Source organism: Protomyctophum parallelum, assembly GCF_964188405.1.
Source record: "Protomyctophum parallelum genome assembly, chromosome: 22".
Classification (NCBI taxonomy): Eukaryota; Metazoa; Chordata; class Actinopteri; order Myctophiformes; family Myctophidae; genus Protomyctophum; species Protomyctophum parallelum.
The window spans coordinates 8,361,428-8,381,761 of record NC_139714.1 but is presented as its reverse complement, the minus strand read 5'-3'; the positions used below and the strand labels follow the sequence as shown (position 1 = coordinate 8,381,761).

The 20,334-nt window shown below is 41.8% G+C and overlaps 1 protein-coding gene across 2 annotated transcripts; it reads left to right on the top strand.

The window, feature by feature from the left end:
* Positions 1-233: 233 nt before the first annotated feature.
* nup50 (nucleoporin 50) lies at positions 234-17,166 on the top strand. 2 transcript variants are annotated; one of them, XM_083757423.1, is made up of 8 exons: positions 234-388; positions 2,997-3,077; positions 5,067-5,150; positions 7,166-7,373; positions 8,646-9,329; positions 10,814-10,898; positions 12,947-13,065; positions 15,054-17,166. In XM_083757423.1, the coding sequence occupies exons 2-8, from the start codon at positions 3,009-3,011 to the stop codon at positions 15,251-15,253; spliced, it is 1,449 nt and encodes a 482-aa protein (XP_083613549.1). In that variant the 5' UTR covers positions 234-388; positions 2,997-3,008; the 3' UTR covers positions 15,254-17,166. The 2 variants fall into 2 exon arrangements, 1 of the variants encoding a protein (XP_083613549.1); XR_014568747.1 differs by lacking the exons at positions 234-388; positions 2,997-3,077; positions 5,067-5,150 and having other exon boundaries at positions 7,170-7,373; positions 15,054-16,777; positions 16,822-17,166.
* Positions 17,167-20,334: the final 3,168 nt, after the last annotated feature.

Sequence of the window (20,334 nt, the reverse complement as noted above, 5' to 3'; positions counted from 1 at the left end):
TTGTTGAAGTGAGAAGGATAAATGTTAATTATCCTGTAGAGAAAAAAGTCGCTTTCTTTATTATGTTTCAACATAGCCTTTATATTGCTCTTAAACTACAATTCAAAGTGCATGATGTAATGGACCACAACTCCCATGATTGATCAGGACTCGGAAGCACATTGATGGTGCGCATGCGCGTGAAGGCGGGGTCGCGTGAATTGCGGAAACCCCTCTTGTTTGTGTAAAATGGCGGCCTGAGTGTTTCTTATTCAAATGAGCAGCAGCAGCACACCACCACCAATAAGCCGTTTTTTGCCTTAACATCTCTGAAAAACGTTCCACTGTGTACGGAATTAATTGACACCCAGAGATACTGAGCGGAATTCCCACGTAAGGAAAAGCAACGGTACGTTTCCTCTAAACTAGGCAACGAAAACAAAACAAACCTGTGCTAACAACAAGTCAAGTGTTACGTGACGCTAGTTTCCCAAGCGTTAGCATGCTAACCCGCTACCTCGTTCTTCGTTTTGCGTAATGTGTAATGTCTGTTCCGCGTTCAGAGTGAACGTTGACGACCCTATGCTAGACTACGTGTTTTTTTTTATCGCGTCATGACGTACGTTTAAATTGATCAAATGTTTGATTGATTTCCTATTGTGTCTGTCGGTGTGTTAGCTTAGCGCTTGGCTAGCTGCGGAAGGAAGGGACTCGGGAGTTGATGATGCTAGCAGGGCTTTCCTAGAAAATAGCCGATCTACAAGCTCACCCCGCGTCGCATCCGCGGCGGGTGGTGAGCCTGTAGATCGGCTATTTTCGGGCGCTCGACGCCGTCGTACGACGGCGCATAAATGATGCCGTAAAAGAGTTGACATGTGGTTGAACTTGAGACACGTTTTCTATTCTGTTTCTGTCTGTAAGTGTTGGGCATCGACTTAGCCATGGTTCACATGACGCTCGTTGACAGTCATGTTTCAGGGCTAGGCATCGACTCGGCTCTTGATAATTTTACTTTTGTTGTGTAAACATTGGGAGTGAAATTTATGGTGTGCTAAGAAAGTCCCAACACTTTCCCCATCGAATCAAACTATTTTAATCATATATGGATTATAGTACAGTATACGTGATGATACTATACCTGTTAACCTGTCCCGTTGACTCCTGTATAGGCTGCTAATGTTACATAATTCTATTTTCTGGATTAATTTAGCACATAATCAGATTCAAGTCCACTTCATTGTCACATTACAGGTTATTTTATTTGTGTTTGTGGGGGGGGGGGGGGGGGGGGGATAGAAACAGGTGCATGTATGTATGTACTGAAATAATTGTTCTGCGTTTGCATTTATACATTACATACATGTAAAGTGGTACAACTTCGTTGTGTGTTTGAGATTTTGTCTTTTGTCTTCTGCTTAAAATGTTAACCACTTTCAACCTGGCATTCCTGTTTTGGGAATTTGGATATGTCAAATGTTTTACAAAATTGTGAATATAGGAGATCTACAAGCTCACAACATGTTACTGCAACGTGTTGTGAGCTTGCAGATTGACTGGGGCCTAAAGCGGCATGAAAGTTTGACTTTGTAGTCGGCTTCCGTTCAGATTAAAAATGTCAGAACTTGGGTAAAACATGGCAGACTATTTGCAACGCTGGTAGTGTTGCAAATAGGCGTTCTTAGATGCAATACATTGAGAAAGGACACAATGATGTCACCCAATACAACGCAATACTGTACTCTGTAATGTACTGTAACAGAATCCACGTTAAAAACAATCGCAGTAAAACAGCGAAGGAAAAAAGAAAATTAAAGGCTGCATCCAAGTGTAACAATTTCTAACAAACTGAAACTCATTTGAGCGCCCAGTCGCTGACATTGTTATATATTGTTATAGTGGTGTGAGTCAGAGGAATGAAAACTTTAGCATCTGTACAGTGTTTACGCATTGATGAGGAGGAGAACAATGTTGATACAGTTGCAGTCAATGTTCCCTCTAATTTTTCATCGGTCTGAGCAAACACTCCAACCTTCTGAGCGCAACTTGAACAACTGCTGAGCAACATATGATGAAGGGCAGGCACGAGTGTACATTACGCTCATGTCAAGTTATGGCTTATTCAAACCTAATTACAGAATAAGTAACAGTTGCATTACCTTTTTAATATCTTTATTGAATTTGTATTAATTGTAGGCTATATGGTCATTTAAAAAAAGCATATCCATTATTATTCAGTATTTTAGTGAATACATACGTTGACAAAATGTGTACATAAATACAATAGGCCTACATGAGTCAACAAAACAACAATGACATAGGCCTTCTGATTGGTATTGACAGATATCTAAAAAAGGTTAGTCCTGACTCCTGGCAGAGAAGTGACAGGCATTAATACAAGACAGTAGGCTAATAATGTACGTGCATACGGTGCATTTAGTCTATATATGATGTGATGTGATCATTTGCTAGGCCTACCATTTGTAGCCTTACTAGCCTACACTCTGAGTTGAATGGACAGTGGACACTGGCTTATATAGACTGGGGTCCGAGTCCAGAGATGAAAATCATAATGAAATTACCTAGCCTAATTTCTATCAATTTAATTTGGGGGTCCTTGAAATTAATATGGCTGAGAATCAATGGGTTAAACTGGCTGTAGAAGACTAGTTAATTCACTGTAGGTCTGAAAAAAGTGAATTACATCTTGATGATGACGCCATCAAGATGTACTTCACAATGTTAATGATTTATTTTTCAGACCTACAGTTCTACGAAACACAGAACGAGGGTACTTTTTTATTATTTCCACACAACAGCTCTAAGGTATATTAATGACATAATAAAATGAGTGGAATTCCCCTTTAAGTTGTGAGTGATTCTTCAGTTGCAATTTGCGGCGTCTCGGTATCAGCCGATCGTGAGGGGAAACAAAATCTGGTCGGGATTGGTCCCCAAAAACCTGATTGGAGGCTCGGAGCACCCCTAGTAATCTAATCTTGCCTATTGCATGTTAACAGGGAAGAGTTGTGATGGCGAAGAGGATTGCTGACAAGGAGCTGACAGACAGGAACTGGGACCAGGAGGATGAGGGCGAGGAGGTGGGTGAAGTAAGCACTGCTGGTGGTCCTTGAGGGGGTTTCAGGTGGTCCCCAGCTAAATGATGAACAGTTGGTTACCAAATGGACCCTTATAGATCTTTAACTCTTAAGAGCGTAAAATGAAACCAAATGGTTTCACGCTCTCAAAAGTTAAATTATTGTTAAACATCAACTTACTTAATTTACAAGAAGTCTACACAATCAGTGAATGTAGAATAATTGTTATTTTGATCGTTTGCCTCTTATCTCTCCTATGGTACCACATCAATACAGCATGGAACAACATCTTATCTAACGATAACAAAATATACGTTTGGGGTCTGAATGGCTAAATCTCATCAAATGGTGGTCGGTGGCTCAAACTGAAAAAATAATGGGCCTTGATATGAAAAAAAGTTAGAAAACTACTACTACGTACTAAAGCGCAATAAAAACCAACACTAGAATGGTAGTACCACCAACGCTATAGTTCGACTCTAGCTTTGCTTACTGGCTGTCGTCGCTCTGATTCATGTCGATCTGAAAAAAGAACCCAGCTCTTCACACAAATGTGTGCAATATTGGCCCAGGCCGTAGCGTAACGGTCTGGGCACCGGACTGGTGATCCAGTCGCGGTGTGCCGCGGGTTCGACTCCCGGACCCGACACGGCCTTTACCGCATGTCATCCCCCCATCTCTCTCCCGTTTCCTGTCAGCCTACTTTCTATCCCTTAAAAAATCAATAAAGGCGTAAGCCGCAAAAAAATATCTTTAAAAAAAAAAAAAAATGTGTGCAATATTTAGCTATTTACTATGGATAGTTTCAAATGGCCCTATTCTCAATCTTCTTTTTCAATGAGATTGGCCTTATATACCGTAAATTAATCACTGCACATCCCTGGTTAACAGATGTACAGTCTATCACTAAATGTACATGTATATAGGCATAGACTTAGCTGCAATGTAATGGTCGTAAGTGCCTAAAAATATATCTTTGGAAGAAAAATAAATAAAAAAGGACCCGCAAAATGTTGCTCTTTTTTAATTTGATGTTTCGGTCGTTAGACCTTCATCAGGATGGACAATAAAAGATCCTTGAAAAAACGGATTAATGTGTGGTACTTATGGAAAGAACTGAGTTAGATGTGGTTCTTTGTAGTAGATTGGTTTAATGTAAATTGATAGAACCGAGTTGCTTTGATTGCGGCCATCCTGCCCTATAGGTGTCATTATTATAGTAGACCACAGACACCAGTGCACCCCTCCACTGTACCATCCTGCCCTATAGGTGTCATTATTATAGTAGACCACAGACACCAGTGCACCCCTCCACTGTACCATCCTGCCCTATAGGTGTCATTATTATAGTAGACCACAGACACCAGTGCACCCCTCCACTGTACCATCCTGCCCTATAGGTGTCATTATTATAGTAGACCACAGACACCAGTGCACCCCTCCACTGTGCCATCGTATCTCTTGTAACTGCTTGTTATGTAAAAGGAATCGATTGTCGTCTATATTGTAGACTGTGAATGACAATGTATAAAGTAGATGTGTATATCTTAAATTTAACGGCTGTAGAGCAGAAAAACACAATTGACCTTAAACAAAATGTAATCTAACATTATTAGAGCAATGATGTAATTTACCTCAAGTAGTAATGTCTATTGCATCAAATCATTTCTGAGTATCTGTTTGATCCCACTCACTATATTTGAATGGACTATAATACACAATAATATCAATTAATCTGTCAGAAGACCTAATGGGAGTACAGTCATATGGGATGTGTACTAGTTTTCACATCTTTCACATGGTGCCTACTACTTAATTCAATTATCGGTTTCCTTTTCCATTTAAATATTGTATTGATTGTCAAGTGGAGAAGTGTATGCCTTTTCAGCAAGTGAATGCAAAGCAGATGTACTATAAGTTTCCCAGCTGAACTGCTGCTCGTTGTAAAAGTCCATTGATTCATTGACCCCTGTGTGTCTGTCTGTCCTCCAGGCAGGGACATTTTCCGTTGCCAGCGAGGATGTGTTGAAAAGCCGTCCGATTAAGAAGGCCAAACGTCGAGGCGCTACAGGGGAGGCAAGTAAAATTAAACTTTACAGCTTGCTTTAGAATTGTGTAGTAGGCAGACGAAAACACCATGGACTTCACATGATGTGCAGGTTTAGAATAAATCAAGGAGAAACTGCACACTCCAGATACGAGTTGAATACAAGTGACTTTTAATGTCCTGAGTCTAACCCAACATTCTTTGTCAGTCTTCTAGACTTCTACCAAATCGTCTACTTCGATTTGTCAATGAGCCACTGGTCCCACATACAAATATTCCTAATTAGGCAGCTGTTAAATATTTACAGTTTGACTTGTGTCATACACAAATAAATTATCAGATCTTAAAGATAAATATAGAGTCATCATTAGGGCTTAGATGTTGGGAACAGTTAGTATCATTCTGCTGCCTTTTGATTCTTGCCTGTTCAGCTGTCTTAACGCAATTCCATGTAATGCAATTTCACCTGAGCTTGCTGCAAGGAGGATTACTCGATAGTAATTAACTTTTGTTTGTATAGCAAATGTAAGAAGGATGCAGTTTATGAAGTGCACTAAGTTATGCGCGAGCCAGTCCAAACAAGGCATCATAATACACACCCACAAAATTGTTGCACTAATACAAAATATGCCATCCGTGGAGATCCAATGAGTTTTTAATTAGGTGTGTGTGAGGTGTATCTGCTACCGGCTCTATTACTCCTATTAGTGAGATTATTCAGCCACACCACCCACTCAGCCAATCAAATCCCATATTTCTTCTGCATGCCATGTCGCACCCCTCCTGCAGTCCACCTCCAGTAGGTCTATGTTGCCATGGTTACCCGAGGTTGGCCACGGTGGAAATGGTTTTGGTGACCTTGCTTATCTCCCAATACACCACCTAAGGGTGGCCATGGTACTATAGGAATGAAGCTGGTGTTAGCAATGTTGAAAAGATATGGGTGAACTAGTCCGTATATCGAGTTATCGTTATGTCAAATCATGCAAGGAAGTGGATTACCTTATAGTTAAGCCCTGCATTGAGCAGAAATGGGAGATTAGAATATTCATTGACTCGTGTTAAAATTCGAAATGGCCTTTATCTTTAAAATTTGCATTTGAGTCTGACTGGAAAATCAAACATTCCTGTGTGGATATCTTTGGCTCATGCAACATGAGTTTGGATACTTTGGTAATACAGATCTGATTTTCCAGTTTTTGTTGTGTAGCGAACATTATGGAACAACAATACCAATGTTAACAGAATCCGGCAAGTTGGATTAAGGTGTAGAACTGTAGATGCTGTCTGCTCAAAATAGTTTAAATGAAATTAATTGTCTGTTCTCAACAAAGCTAGACTCAGGGCTGAGGTACAGAGGCCTGATTTTGGGTGAATGAAATCCTTTGCAGAAGTTCTCGCTATAACATTATGTAAAATATAATATATATTTATATACCGTATATATAAACGGTGTGTTTTGCAAAGTGAAGCCTTAGTACAAGAGAAGTAAGTGATAGCAATAAATGCCTCTCGCTGCCAGACAGAGATGAACGTGCTGTACAGAAAGTGCAATGTCATGACTGTAATGAGTGTTGTAGCAGTCCCGGTCCAGATTGTAGTCACTGTATGGTCTATGATGGTATAAGCAAGAGTTTGACAGCCTCTACCTACATACTGTATCAGGATGAAGTTCTCAAAACAGAGGAGTGTATGAAAATAGATTGCACTGTCACTAAATTATAGCTGTATTTCTCTGATGGCTTACTATAGAGTTGCCACTTGCCAGGGTAGATTTTAGAGCTGCCCTCTGGTAGAACCCTCACACTGTAATATCCTGAGTGTTCAATTAACACAGAGTGTACAAATAATAATCTATAAATTAGAACTGAGGATTTTTACTGTGCAGTCGACTGATGTTCAGTCGAATCGGGCGAGAGGGATGGTCTCCCCCGCCACAGTGTGCCTCTTCTGCCTTAAACAGTAGCTATACTTTGTCTCGTGTGTCACATTCATACATTATTTATGCATAGCTTCTGTCCTATTTTCTGTCCTCTTATTTCAGGGTGAGAGTGCCGGAGCCTTCAAAGGGTTTAAAGGATTCGCTGCGATGTCAACAAACACAACAGGCGGTGCGGTGACGGCGTTCTCCGGGTTTGGCAATGGCACCGCCACCGGCTTTAAGGGCTTCAGCAGCATGACCAACGGAAACAGCACCGCGCCGCTATTTAGCGTCTTCTCATCCCCTGCCTTAACGGCTAGCGCTACACCAGGTAAGACCATTTCTCAGTTTGATTTGGTTATACCTGTTGTCTCTTTCAATCCAGGAAGGCCTCTGTGTCATTTTAGTTGTTGCTATATATTTACTGTAGCAACATGATGTTTTGAAGTTAACCTTTCTGGGATTCAAACACGATTCGCCCACATTAGAGGCCACATTCTCCACAGGAAAAAAGGCAGCCCCTGTTAGCCAGGGGAGATATTGCACTTCTGATCTCCAGAGAGTACTACTTGTCAGCCAGTAGGTGTCCTACCTTACACCAGGACTAAAACCACTGCAGATGTACTAGTCTGGGTAGTATTGGCCAAATTGACAATCTTTATAAATACATGCTTTCCTCACAAGCAATATTACTATGTAAATACGGGATGAGCTGATATATTTCTAATATATCAAATATAGGATGCTAGGAATCATTCAAGGAATCTCTGTATGTTCAGTATGTATATACCATATGACTACCGTATATTGTATAACTTGCTGTACAGTGAAAGCAGTACAGTGAGCGGATGGGGACAGACACCAGGCCAAGTATGCCTACAGTGCAGTCCTGCTTTGCTGTGCATTTTTTATTTTATTTTGGTGTTGTCATATTGTATTGTTTAACATTTGTTTTTGCTGGTCTACATTTCCATGATGGGGACATGATGAACCAAATGAGGACAAAAATAATACTTAATAAAAACATAATTTCCTATCCTATTCTTATTTTTGTTACCGCGACACAATTTCTTCCCTCATTGTTGTTTAGATGCATGGTCAATGCACCCTTTGAATTAGACATCAGTGGGATATTGGCCCTCTGCTGATATGTAATCGAGTTGAAAATGTCTTCCATTGTTGAGGGCTAGGGGTTTTGCATTGGAGGCTAATGGAGCTGAATCGGCAGGATGTCGTTCATATGGGCGCGCGCACGTGTGTGTGTGTGTGTGTGTGTGTGTGTGTGTGTGTGTGGGGCTGCTCTTTCCTTTCACGGTGCGTTGCTCGAGGGCAAGATGACAGGGCTGCACTGCAGCTGAGATGAGCAGTGTTGTCTGCCTGTTGGGGGAGGGGGAAGGGTGCGTGGTTACACTAGCAGACGCAGTCGGAGCCAGACCCCCCTACACTACCCTGCCCTTCCCCCTCCTCTGTTCCTCCCTGTAGAAAATGGGGCAGAGTCTACCTCCCTGGCATCTCAAGCTGTACATGGCTGTCAAAATAACCAGAATACCACACTCTCCTCATTCCCCCCCCCCCCCCCCCCCCACCCCCCTCTTCATCTCAGGTTTAACATTCAACGGCCCCGCCTCCTCCAAGCCCACAGCTGACATCACTTCCAAGCAGACCAATGGTTCCACCCCGAGCCTGACTCAAAGCTCGGGCAGCAGCAGTATCAGCAGCAATAAGGAGTACAGCCGACAGCTCACCGCACTCAACTGCTCGGTGCGGGACTGGATCACCAAGCACGTCAACGACAACCCCCTGTGTGACCTCAACCCCATCTTCAGGGATTATGAGCAGCACCTGGCCAGCATCGAGAAGAAGTACGGGGGGGTGGCGGCTGCTGCTGCATCTGCCACGGCACTTGACGGAGGCACAGAGAGCAGCAAAGCGTCGGGGGAGAAGCAGGGGGGAAGCCTGCCAACAGCCAGTGCCGCCACGGCGCTCTCCTTCTCCAGCGGCAGTGCTCCTCCGTTCTCCTTTGGCAAGGATAAGGACGGCGCGGCCCCGGAGAAAAGCAGCGGCGCTCCGGTCCCAATTGGTGTGACGTTTAACTTCGGGCAGAAGGTGGACACCTCGGTGCTGCTGGCCAACCTGGGCTCTGGCGGTGCGCCGGCCGGCTTCTCCTTCTCCTCCAGCCCCTCTGGCCAAGCCTCCTCCCTGTTTGGAGCTCCCCCTGGTACCACTGCGCCGTCTGCAGCCCCCTTCTCCTTCAGCGGGGCAAAGGCTGAGGCTGTCCAGCCTACAGGTAACTAGGGCTACAACTATCCATTAGCTCCTTAAAGGTTGTTCTGTCATCGATGGACATTTTTTATTCATTGATGTTGTCATCGAGAAGCGTGTTAATTATATATTATATTTATATATACACACACACACACTTATGAATTGATTAACCACCTCAGTGTTGTTTAATCCTTAAAAAACCTTTCACCTATGACAAAAACTGTTTAATAGGGATCGATTTAGAATATATTATTTTAAAATAATCAAAATATAATGGATCAAATCAATTAGTCTGCTTAACTGTTGCACCTTTAAAGCTAACCCTCTCATCCAAAATGAGTGGATGATTAGAGAATGCTTTGGCCTAGGGCTGGGCAATATATCCATATTATATCGTCATTTGCGACTATCGCGACGTGTTGTCTTTTCCTGGTTCTCATCACAGCCCCATTTTATAAAACAAATTTTAAAACAATTACATATCTACAAGCTTACAACATATCGTGATAATGTGGTGTAATGGTGTTGTTGATCCGCTGGTTTTGACATCTTTCGATTTTTTCTTTAATGGTAAAAAAAGATATATCGCCACAGTGCGATATTATCGTTAGAAAATTGGCGTCAAAGGTATTTTAATAGATACGTTTTGTCTATCACCCAGCCCTGCTTTTGACCCAAACACTGTCAGAGAGTAGCAGGGTCATTATGCTTTCTGACTTGATTACCACCGTAGGCTAATGTTTCTCATTCCTCAGATAGGCTTTCATTCCACAGCCAATGCGACCGATGTTTAATTATAGAAAAGAGGTGTGAGTTTTACTCTGCATTTATCCTTGAATTTTCTCAGAAATTATGTCATCTTAAATCTAAACGATTTAAAGTGGAAGCCTCCATAGTCCAAAACAAAGTGTTATAGGTGATGGGGAAAATGTTTTGTGTGCTCCAGTTATTGTAATTATCTTTTTTTTTTTTTTTTTTTTTTAAGATATTTTTTTGTGGCTTACGCCTTTATTGATTTTTTTTAAGGGATAGAAAGTAGGCTGACAGGAAACGGGAGAGAGATGGGGGGATGACATGCGGTAAAGGCCGTGTCGGGTCCGGGAGTCGAACCCGCGGCACACCGCGACTGGATCACCAGTCCGGTGCCCAGACCGTTACGCTACGGCCTGGGCCGTAATTATCTTTTCTTTAATGAGAAAAATGCCTTGCTGATAACGGCTTATTATGTTGTGACATTTATTTTGTAACCATTAAGCTTAGACGAGGACTTGATTAGAGGTGGACATAGATGGCATCACTTATTAGTGATAAGAAATGCAATTAAAAATAGCATGACCAATTATTAGATTGAGCTAATTTGCAGTTTTTCATCATGTTACTGTCACTAACTCTACTACCATGCTATATGTCTGTAGTCTTTTTACATATTGTGCAAAATGTTGGATAGTGGTGGTAATAATGAATGCCGGTGAATGTTGGTGTAATGACCCCATTTGTCCCCTCTAGATGAAAACGGAGACGAGGAGTCAGACGAGCCCCCCAAAGTTGAAGTCCGAGAGATCAAGGAGAAAGATGCCTTTTACTCAAAAAAGTAGGACTTCTCTATTATTTGTGGTGCTGTTACACATTTATGTGAAAGAAGGGGGAGGGGAATGCCCAGGAGATGTAAGGAAAGGGAAAACTTCAAATAATTTAGATCGACAATTCTTTTGTGATCTTAAATAAGGGTATTCACTTGACTTAACAAGACATGATTAAAATCTATAAATCCTACCATGTTTTCCATGTCCACATAAACCCTATTTTGTCAGAGCTTGTGGAACAATATTTAAATATATATCAAAATCTATATCCACTTTAATCATAATACATTGGCTATTTGAAAATGGCCGATCTACAAGCTCGCAATGCATTGCATAGTGAAGTGTTGTGAGCTTTAAGATCTGCTATTTAAACAATCTTGAAAGATTTTGAATATTATTAAACGTTTTAACACAAATCTTGTAGGGGGTCCCTGGCACATAATATTTTCAGATGGGGGTCTGTGATCAATACAAATTAATTTAGGGGTCCTTGACGTGAAAAAGTTGAGAACCACTGGTTTAAAGTACTTAAGCTGTGGACCCCCTGGAAACGCTTCAGAGACCCCTGGGGTTACTCCAACCCCACTTGCAGTACTGCTCAGTTAAAGAATGTGATTATCTGTTCACATTGTCTTTCAATAAACGGCCAATATGCCTTCCTTCTGCTAGTGTTTAGGGCTGCAACTATGGATTATTTCTTAATTCATTGAGAAGCACGGTTTATTTTTGTTATATTTTTGATAACCAATAATGGGGTTTTTTAAATGTTGAAAAATGCATTGTGATACAGATAAATACCACGTTAGTTCCATTAATCCAAGACGGAACACAATCACGTGATGGATCATTATACTGAAAATGCATGCAGATTTCAGATGGGTGGGCGCTGTGGGCCACGGACCAGTGTGGTTTTTTATTTATTCAAGAGTCTTTTGAATAACACCATTTAGTTTTACTGTAGTCCTATTTTAGTCTGAAATTGTTTCGTCTAGTCTCGGTCTCAAATCTAAATATTAGTCTTTAAATGAACAATGCCATGAACACCTTTGAGATTTTAAAGTGGGCCCTGAGCTAGAAAGGGCTGGCAGCCCCTGGAACGCCACAGAAACATATAGAAAGAGAATCAAATCCGCAAAAGCCGCGTTTCGGCGCGCAGGACTTCTTCAGTGTCAGAAATTGACGAAGGCCAGCGCGCCGAAACGCGTTTGTCTGGTTTGACTGCGGCTGCAGATCATCAACATTATTAAACAAGACTCTTACTACGACTGAGAGTGCAGATTTTATTCTCTTTGAATCTGCACGCAGCACACGCCTGAACCTTTAAAAGACTGAGTTGAGCGAGCCTTTTCCCTTGATGCCACAGAAACAATTCTATTGTATGGTGTACTGTCGGGTGCAGTACTTAGTTTAGACAGTTTTTGGTTTAGACTAGTCATTGGTTAGACCAGTCATTAGTCCTACAACTACAACCTATCTCAAACCCTCACCTTAAACCTAACCTCCCACGGGGCAGCACACCTAAACCTAACCTTAACCCATGTCTAACCAATGACTAGTCTAAACTAAGTATGCACCCCGTACTGTCTACTTTTCCCCCCTGTCTTTGAGCCTGGCGCATTTTAGCGTATTTCGTGAATGTCCACACTACAGACATTTTTCACCTTTAAAGGCCAGTGTACTTCCAATGGGCAGGGTTTTCCATCCCCTTACTATGATGCAAGGACAAAATGGCCGCCGCATGAATGTGGGCCATGGAAACATGTTAGTAAACGTGTAAGTTCTCCGAATGTCACTAGCAATAGAAATGTTGAATTGATTTAGATCCATTTAACTAATTGTACCTTTATGTAATGATGTGAAAATCTGTGCTCTAAAACAAAATCACACCCGTGTGAACTGAGTGGTGCAACTCCCCTCTCCCCTCTATCATGCAGCTTGTTGTATTTTATTTGGATGCCACAAAAGGGTGGAAGGTTCAGGTTGGACAGAAATGTGTGCGGTGGGCCGGAGGAGTTGTAAATGAGTCTTAATGTGGAGCACTGTCGTTCCTCCCCAGGTGTAAGCTGTTTTACAAGAAGGAGAGCGAGTTCAAGGAGAAAGGAGTTGGAACGCTGCACATGAAGCAGACCCCCGAGGGAAAGACCCAGATCATAGTCCGCGCCGACACCAATCTGGGTAGGCTAACATCTTATCAAATTACTGGTTGTTGTTTTGTTTTTTATCAATTTATTTTTTCCTTCCTTGATCAACAATGAACGTGTCCTCCATCATATTTCATACATTTATGACAGCCATGCATACAGTGCACAATAGTGGTTGTATACAATTATGTCCCTTAGAGCAGTGGTACTCAATCTGTGGGGGGTGGAATTATTTGGCAAGTACAAACTAAATGACTCATATATATATATATATATATATATATATATCTCCTGTTTAATAGGTTGAGTGCCGACCAAGGGGAAATGTTGGACCCTTTTTAAAGGAATGGATAGCTTCCAAATGTAATATAAAAATGCCAAATGATGTTCCGTTCCTTCAACAAGCCATTAGTAACTAACTAGCAGTGAGTTAGTTGAAAGTTTAGTCAAGATCCAAAGCACTGCTGTTCATGTATTGATGATTTTTTTGTTTTTTTTTGCTGAGATAAAATGGCAAATCGATGTGTGTTCATAGGAATATCTCTTTAACGGCAGATTGAGCGAGTGTATGTTGGCGCCTTCTAGTCATTATTACCAGGGTTGTCCTTGACCTGCTGCGTTTTACGTGAGGGCATTACAAAAACCTGTCCCCCTTGTGGCTGTTTGGTGGAACTGCGGCTAGATCTGCAGTCTCACTGCAGCTGTGTGTGCTGTAGTTCAGTTTTTTTTTGTTAGCTTTTCTGCCTTTATTGATGCAGAAAGACATGCAGCAAAGGTCGTCATGAACGGGACTCGAACACACGACACGCTGTCAGGCCAGAGCCTGGACCGCTAGGCCAGTGGGCGCCCCATAGTTCAGGTTATTATATGAGATATTATAACAGTCAGGTGTATTAAAGATGGACGAGGCAGACATTCTCACACAATCGGATTGAAATGAATTGCGTTTACTGTTTCGGTTTAACACGTTTGGGTACAACTGTTCTACTGTACGACTCGTTTCAATAGTTGTATTTTCATGCTGCTTACAGCTCTCTGTGGATTGTTGTAGTTTCCTCTCTGCTGTCATTATTTGAGATTGTTTACTTATGGGTACAGATTAGTAAAAGACAAGAAAATGCAGTTAAAACTTTTGTTTTCAAAATGTGAAGATCTTCTTTCTAAAGCCTCTGGATTAACTCAAGAGTATGAAATGTCCCCCTGCTTCAAGTATACACATTACACATGTTAAAGTTGCTGTGCACTGTGCACATGAGTGGTTAATGGCCTTTTCATGTGTCATGTTTCAACATTTTCTGTTTGTGAAATTGACTATAGAAATCTCTGTGGAAATGTGGCGTTTTAAACGATGCTGCTGCCAGTATTGGCCAGTTCCTGTAATAATAATAATAATGTCATCTTAAGTAATTGCAACTAAGTATATTATACTTGGTTGACCAGAGCCCTCCAGGGGGGTCTATACTAGGCCCCCGCCTTTTTTTACTGTACACAATTTGCAGACAATTGGTGATCTACAAGTTCACAACGATGCGTCACGTCGTTGTGAGCTTGTTGATGGGCTATTTGCACCGAATGTTTGGCCCCAATCTATGCTCACTTTGTGTGGTTAAGCCCTATATTCTTTATCATATGATAAACTCAGTTGTAGATCTTCCTATTTTAAATTCGGTTGAATTATTTTCTGGATCGAAAAACTAAACTCATCTTGCCTCAGGAACACCACGGTGAAAGTGGTTATTTATCCCATTCTGACCGGGCACCCATTTTGGTGTCGGCATCATGTTATGCTTTAGCTATTGAAAAATAGCAGATCTACAAGCTCATATCGCGCCACCGAGTGGCGCGATACGAGCTTGTAGGTCTGCTATTTTTGAAGAAATCGAACGACTGACATTTTTTTGAATCTGATCTCAGGTTAGAATGGGTTAATCAGACCAGTGTGTGTCCAGTGGAAACCTCGTGTGAATCTGATCTCAGGTCAGAATAGGTTAAAAACAATGTCCCCCCGTTTCTTCCCCACAGGAAACATCTTGCTTAACATCATCCTGCAGGCCTCCATGCCGTGCTCCAGGACGGGGAAGAACAACGTGATGGTGGTGTGTGTGCCCAACCCGCCCGTGGACGACAAGAACCCCGGCAGCCCCGTCACCATGCTCGTCCGAGTCAAAACCACCCAGGACGCCGATGAACTCCACAAACTGCTTGAAGAGAAGAAACTGTGAAGCCCAATTCGTCGTACCTCGTCGCACTGCGGCGTCGAAGAATAGCAGACACACAAGCTCACAACGCGCCGCGTCCGTGGTGCGTTGTGAGCTTGTATGTCGGCTATTTTCGACGTGTGACCCTGCGGTTCGACAGAGCGTAATTTGGCTTATGAAGCCCACTTAACACACAGACTCCACCAAACCCCACGACTGTCACAATCCAGCCCCCCCCCCCCCCCCATCCCGGACATAGCCTTGCGTGATACCATACTGACCTCATTGAGATTATTTTCAGTCCCACAAACACACACACACATTTGTGGAGAGCACTCACACAGTCCCGTGGAAATCAGACCATTAAAAAAAAAAAGGAAATGTGAATCGCGTCTTACACGACACTCAACCCCCCAGCAGATTGGTCTAATATCAATACTGTAATGTCTAAGAGAACTCGGCCCTCTTGCGCCACAGCGAGAACGGTGTAAATCTTAAATGTGTCTTGGATATTCATTTCGCTCACACAGGCAACAAAACATGGGGGAAAAAAACAGGTCACTCTTCTGGACATAACATTCCGTCGGGTTTGAATACTGCTGCTATTTTATTTAAAATATGATAAAACAAGACAATATTTTGTTTTTAGATGTTTGATTCTGCTGTTTGTTTTTTTATTTTTTGGGGGGATTGATTTGGTTCTGATTGACTGGGCTAAGCAGATTGCAAGTATGATTTTGGTGTGTTGGCTTGAATGGTTTTATACTTGCCATGTCTGTTCTTAGCTTTGGAAGACATGACTAGAAAATGTGAGGATTAAGCTCAAGTATGCACCTGACATCCATCAAAGTGACTGAATTTTCTTTGGGGGTGGCAGAAGGAAACTGTAACCGCAGTAACAAAGGTTAGTTAATTTACGTTCAGTTAAAACTGTAGATTTTGTAAAGAAAATATTCACAGTATAGCGGGCAGCATACATCAACATTTTGTGCAGACAAAGTGCAGACAATTTTTTTTATAAATGATACTCGATGCGGTTTTGTTTTGAGTCGGCTAAGACAAAATAAAACATCTCCATTGTGTATGTTCTGGTGTGTTTTTGGATGAATCTTTCACAGTGGTCAGCAGTAAGTCTTCTCTATTGAAGCTCTGTTATCTTATCGTCGTATGACGGTGTCTTGTGAAAATAGCCGCTATTTTAAAAAGGAAATTGCCTTTTTTATTTTTGAAAGGGTTTGCCTAGATAATGACATGGACAAAATGTCAGGTTGAAAGTGGTTAATGAACCTGATTCACTAAAACTCATCCCACATCGTTCACAGTACTACAGCAATGAGACTGGCACATGACGACGTTCACATTGGTGTCACCTGCAGTGATTTTGACTAGTTGGAAAATCGTCTGTACAAAAATTACTGCAAAGGCAATGTTTGTTTTCTCTGCAGTCATGTCATGTTGTAGTCCCTTCTTCCTGCCTAACTTTGCTTCCACAATAAGTATCTCTGCCCACTTTAACAGTTATTTTCACGGAGGCATAGATGACTAGAGGTTACTTGTTTTCTACCTCTATGCCCAGACCTGAAATTCATGAGTGTACGTCTGTGCTGAATGTTAAGGCGTTTGCTCTGGAACTATTTATTAATGGAGGCAAAATTGTAATAAACAAATGTTATGAGTCGAACCCCAACCCATCTGTCATGGAATTTTGTAAATGTTTTCCCCAGTTCTTAAAAAGGGGGGGCAAGTATGTAATGATAAACCTGTAATTTTCCACATGGCAATCTCTGTAAATGTGAGTGTTGTTCACTCTCCAAGTGTCCTTTGTTTGGCCTTAGATGATTGCCTTAGATCAGGCATGTTGTCATCGGTATCTGAAACATTTGCATAGTCGTTTAGGCCTATTGAAAAATAAAAGTTGGGGGGAAAAAAGAATATCCAAGTTTGTTTTGTTCTTTATATGGTTTATGTTATGGTCTTGGGAAAGGTATATAGGGAGAGATTTGGAGAGGCAGCGTCTGGAATTTCAAAAGGCGCTGGGCAGATTTTTCTTTATTTTCTTTTAAGTTACTATCCATATTTAGAGCAATATCTAAATCCTCCAGGGGGGCAGTCAGACAGATATTTTGGGAAGCCACTAAGGAAATCGGGATTTCCTGAAAATTCATATAATGGCCTGTTGTGGCGCTGTCATTGGGCTCAAAAAACCCCATAGCTCCATAGAGATCCATGTATTTGGGCCCAACTTCACCTATACTGTATTACCTTAATAAACATGGTCATGAATACTTTCTACTTCCAGTCACTAGTTTAAAGTCTCATTTCTAATGTCATAATATTCTTTTTGGAAAATTATCGTCCCATTTATTAAAGAAATTACCATAAAGTTGCGTATGTTCTGAGGGGCGTGGCTACCGTTACAGTCTGAACGGGATCCCCCACCCACTTGAGTCAAAATAAAAACCAACAAAGAAGAAGGGGGGAAGTCCCGCCTCGTTGTCTGGGCCAGCCAATGGCTCAGCTGGGCCAAAACGGATCTAGAAAGATGGCGATTTACAATTCAAGGACTGACAGGCTTCATTTTACGTCCATATCAGACCCGGAGAACTCTTTGTCCATATATATTTTTTTACAGTCTATGAAATCCTCAGAGCACAAGTCTCCACTCTCCACTAGGTCACTCAGGAAAGTTTGTTGTGGGTGTTCATTGTTTGGTAGCCTATTGAGAGATCATAGAAGTAGCAGTTTTTGGCCAATATTGAATGTCTTACAGTAGCTTAGAATATAAAAAGATCTGACGGATCCATCTTGATCACATGACTATAAAGCTTGGGGTGCATACTTAGTTTAGACTAGTCATTGGTTAGACATGGGTTAAGGTTAGGTTTAGGTGTGCTGCACGGTCCATAGCTCTAATGCATGATAGGGAGATGGTGAGTTCGAACCCCAATCAACTCTTTACTTTCAAGACTGATTGTCTGGAACGAGTGGCTCAGTGTGTTAGAATGCTGGCCACATGTTCGGGAGATGGTGAGTTCAGACCCCACTTGAGTCTTTACTTTCAAGACCGATTTCAGGAGAAGAAAACAAACAAAAAAGCATTGTGAATTGTCTGGAACCATTGGCTCAGTGTGTTAGAATGCTGCCTCATCATTGGGAGATGGTGAGTTCAAACCCCACTCAAGGCTTTAATTTCAAGACCGATTTCAGAAGAAGAAAACAAACAAAAAGCAGTGTGAATTGTCTGAACCCAGTGGCTCAGTGTGTTAGAATGCTGCCACATGATCGGGAGATGGTGAGTTCAAACCCCTCTTAAGTCTATACTTTCAAGACCGATTTCAGAAGAAGAAAAGAAACAAAAAAGCAGTAATAACTAGAAAAAGTGCCCTTCTGGGCACAGGTCTCCACCAGGATTTCTTCCTCAGCCTAGTGGGAATATGCGTGCACAGTTTCATCGCAATCGGACGCTGCGTTGAGGAGTTGTGGCGATTTGTACAAAGCGGGCTACTCCTGAAAACTGTAGGAGCCAATCGTGGCCAATCAGGATGGAATATGAGAAATCAAACAAACCTGTCTTGATCACATGACTATGGAGATCATGTGTACCGATTTGCGTGAAATTTGGATAAAATCTGAAGGAGTAATAGAAAATGTGTTTTACATATGTCGGCCTCCTGGTGGCGCTATAAAGAGCAGATGTGAAAAATTCCAGGCAAAGGTTTTTCCTTGGCCTCTAGGGAGTTGGCATACAAAGTTATCCACAGATCCATGCAGTTAGAGGTAAAAACACTTTTGGGCCAGTTATAGCGCCACCTTGAGGCTGAGTTGAAATTGTTCATGTGGCATTTCGTCCTCGGCCTAGTGGGAATGTGGGTGCACAATTTCACGGAAATCACGCGATGTGTTCATGATTTGCAGCATTTTGTTTGAAACTGAGCACTCCTGTGAACTTTGGAAGCCAATCTTAGCCAATCAGGATGGCGTCTGAGAAATCTGAAAGACCGGTTTCGTTGAATGGCTCTAGAGAGACTGTGTACCAATTTGCGTGATGTTTGGACAAAATCTGTAGGTGTACTGTGCAAAAACTTGTTTTGCACAAAGCGGCCTCCTGGTGGCGCTATAACAGGCCGTTCTGGAAAGTTTGGGGCAGAGGTTGATCGTTGGCATCCAGGGAGTGTGTGTGCAAAATTTGGCATCGACCGGGTTAACGGTGGCCGAGATTAGCTCCTCACGGACGGACGGACACACACACGGACGGACACACGGACGGACGGAGTGCAAAACATACTCTCCCCCCATGCCTTCGGCCTGGTGGAGACAATAAGTGTCTGAGCTGAAATCGACATGTAAATATGAAATAAATGCTTAAACATGTAGCTATAGGTGCAAAGACCACAAGTGAACCTTTCATGCCTGTTTTCTCAACTCGCTGTTTCTCTGTAAGACATTGCTCTATAAGCCATATCTCCAAAACTGGTGGGTGAAACTGAACATGACCAATATGTCAATTTGAAGCTATGATTCCCTGCTTTCATATATATTTCATATTGTGGGTGTGCAAAGGTGCAAATTCCCAAAAGATAATTAGTTTATTTACTTATGTAGGGAAAAATGGGAACAAAACGAATGGAAATAATTACACACATATATATGATTATTATTACTACCATAGCCCATAGCCATATAGAAACTCAGACTTTCTTTGTTTAAAAAAGAACCTTGGGGGATTAATAAAGTGACAACTTTTACAATATCTCCATTACCATTATCCAAATTAATTCCTGATGCATTTATGGCCTAAACGGCTTCCCATACTCGACTAAAGAGCCTTGATCCTATAGCCGGGTAGTAGAGCAGCACCATATAGCCTAGTCGACACTAGCATAGTAGAACACAGGCAGGATTGATTGATTATTTTACAGTTTGCAAAATTACAGTACATTTCACTGTACAACTCAATACAATAACTGTTAACTGTGAGTGGACGACACCATAAAGCATTACACTTGTTTACAATAGGGCCCACCATTTTCAATTCATCAAAATTAGACGTACAAATATACACGACAACTATAAATCCGACAATGTTCCATGATTTAAACACTCTC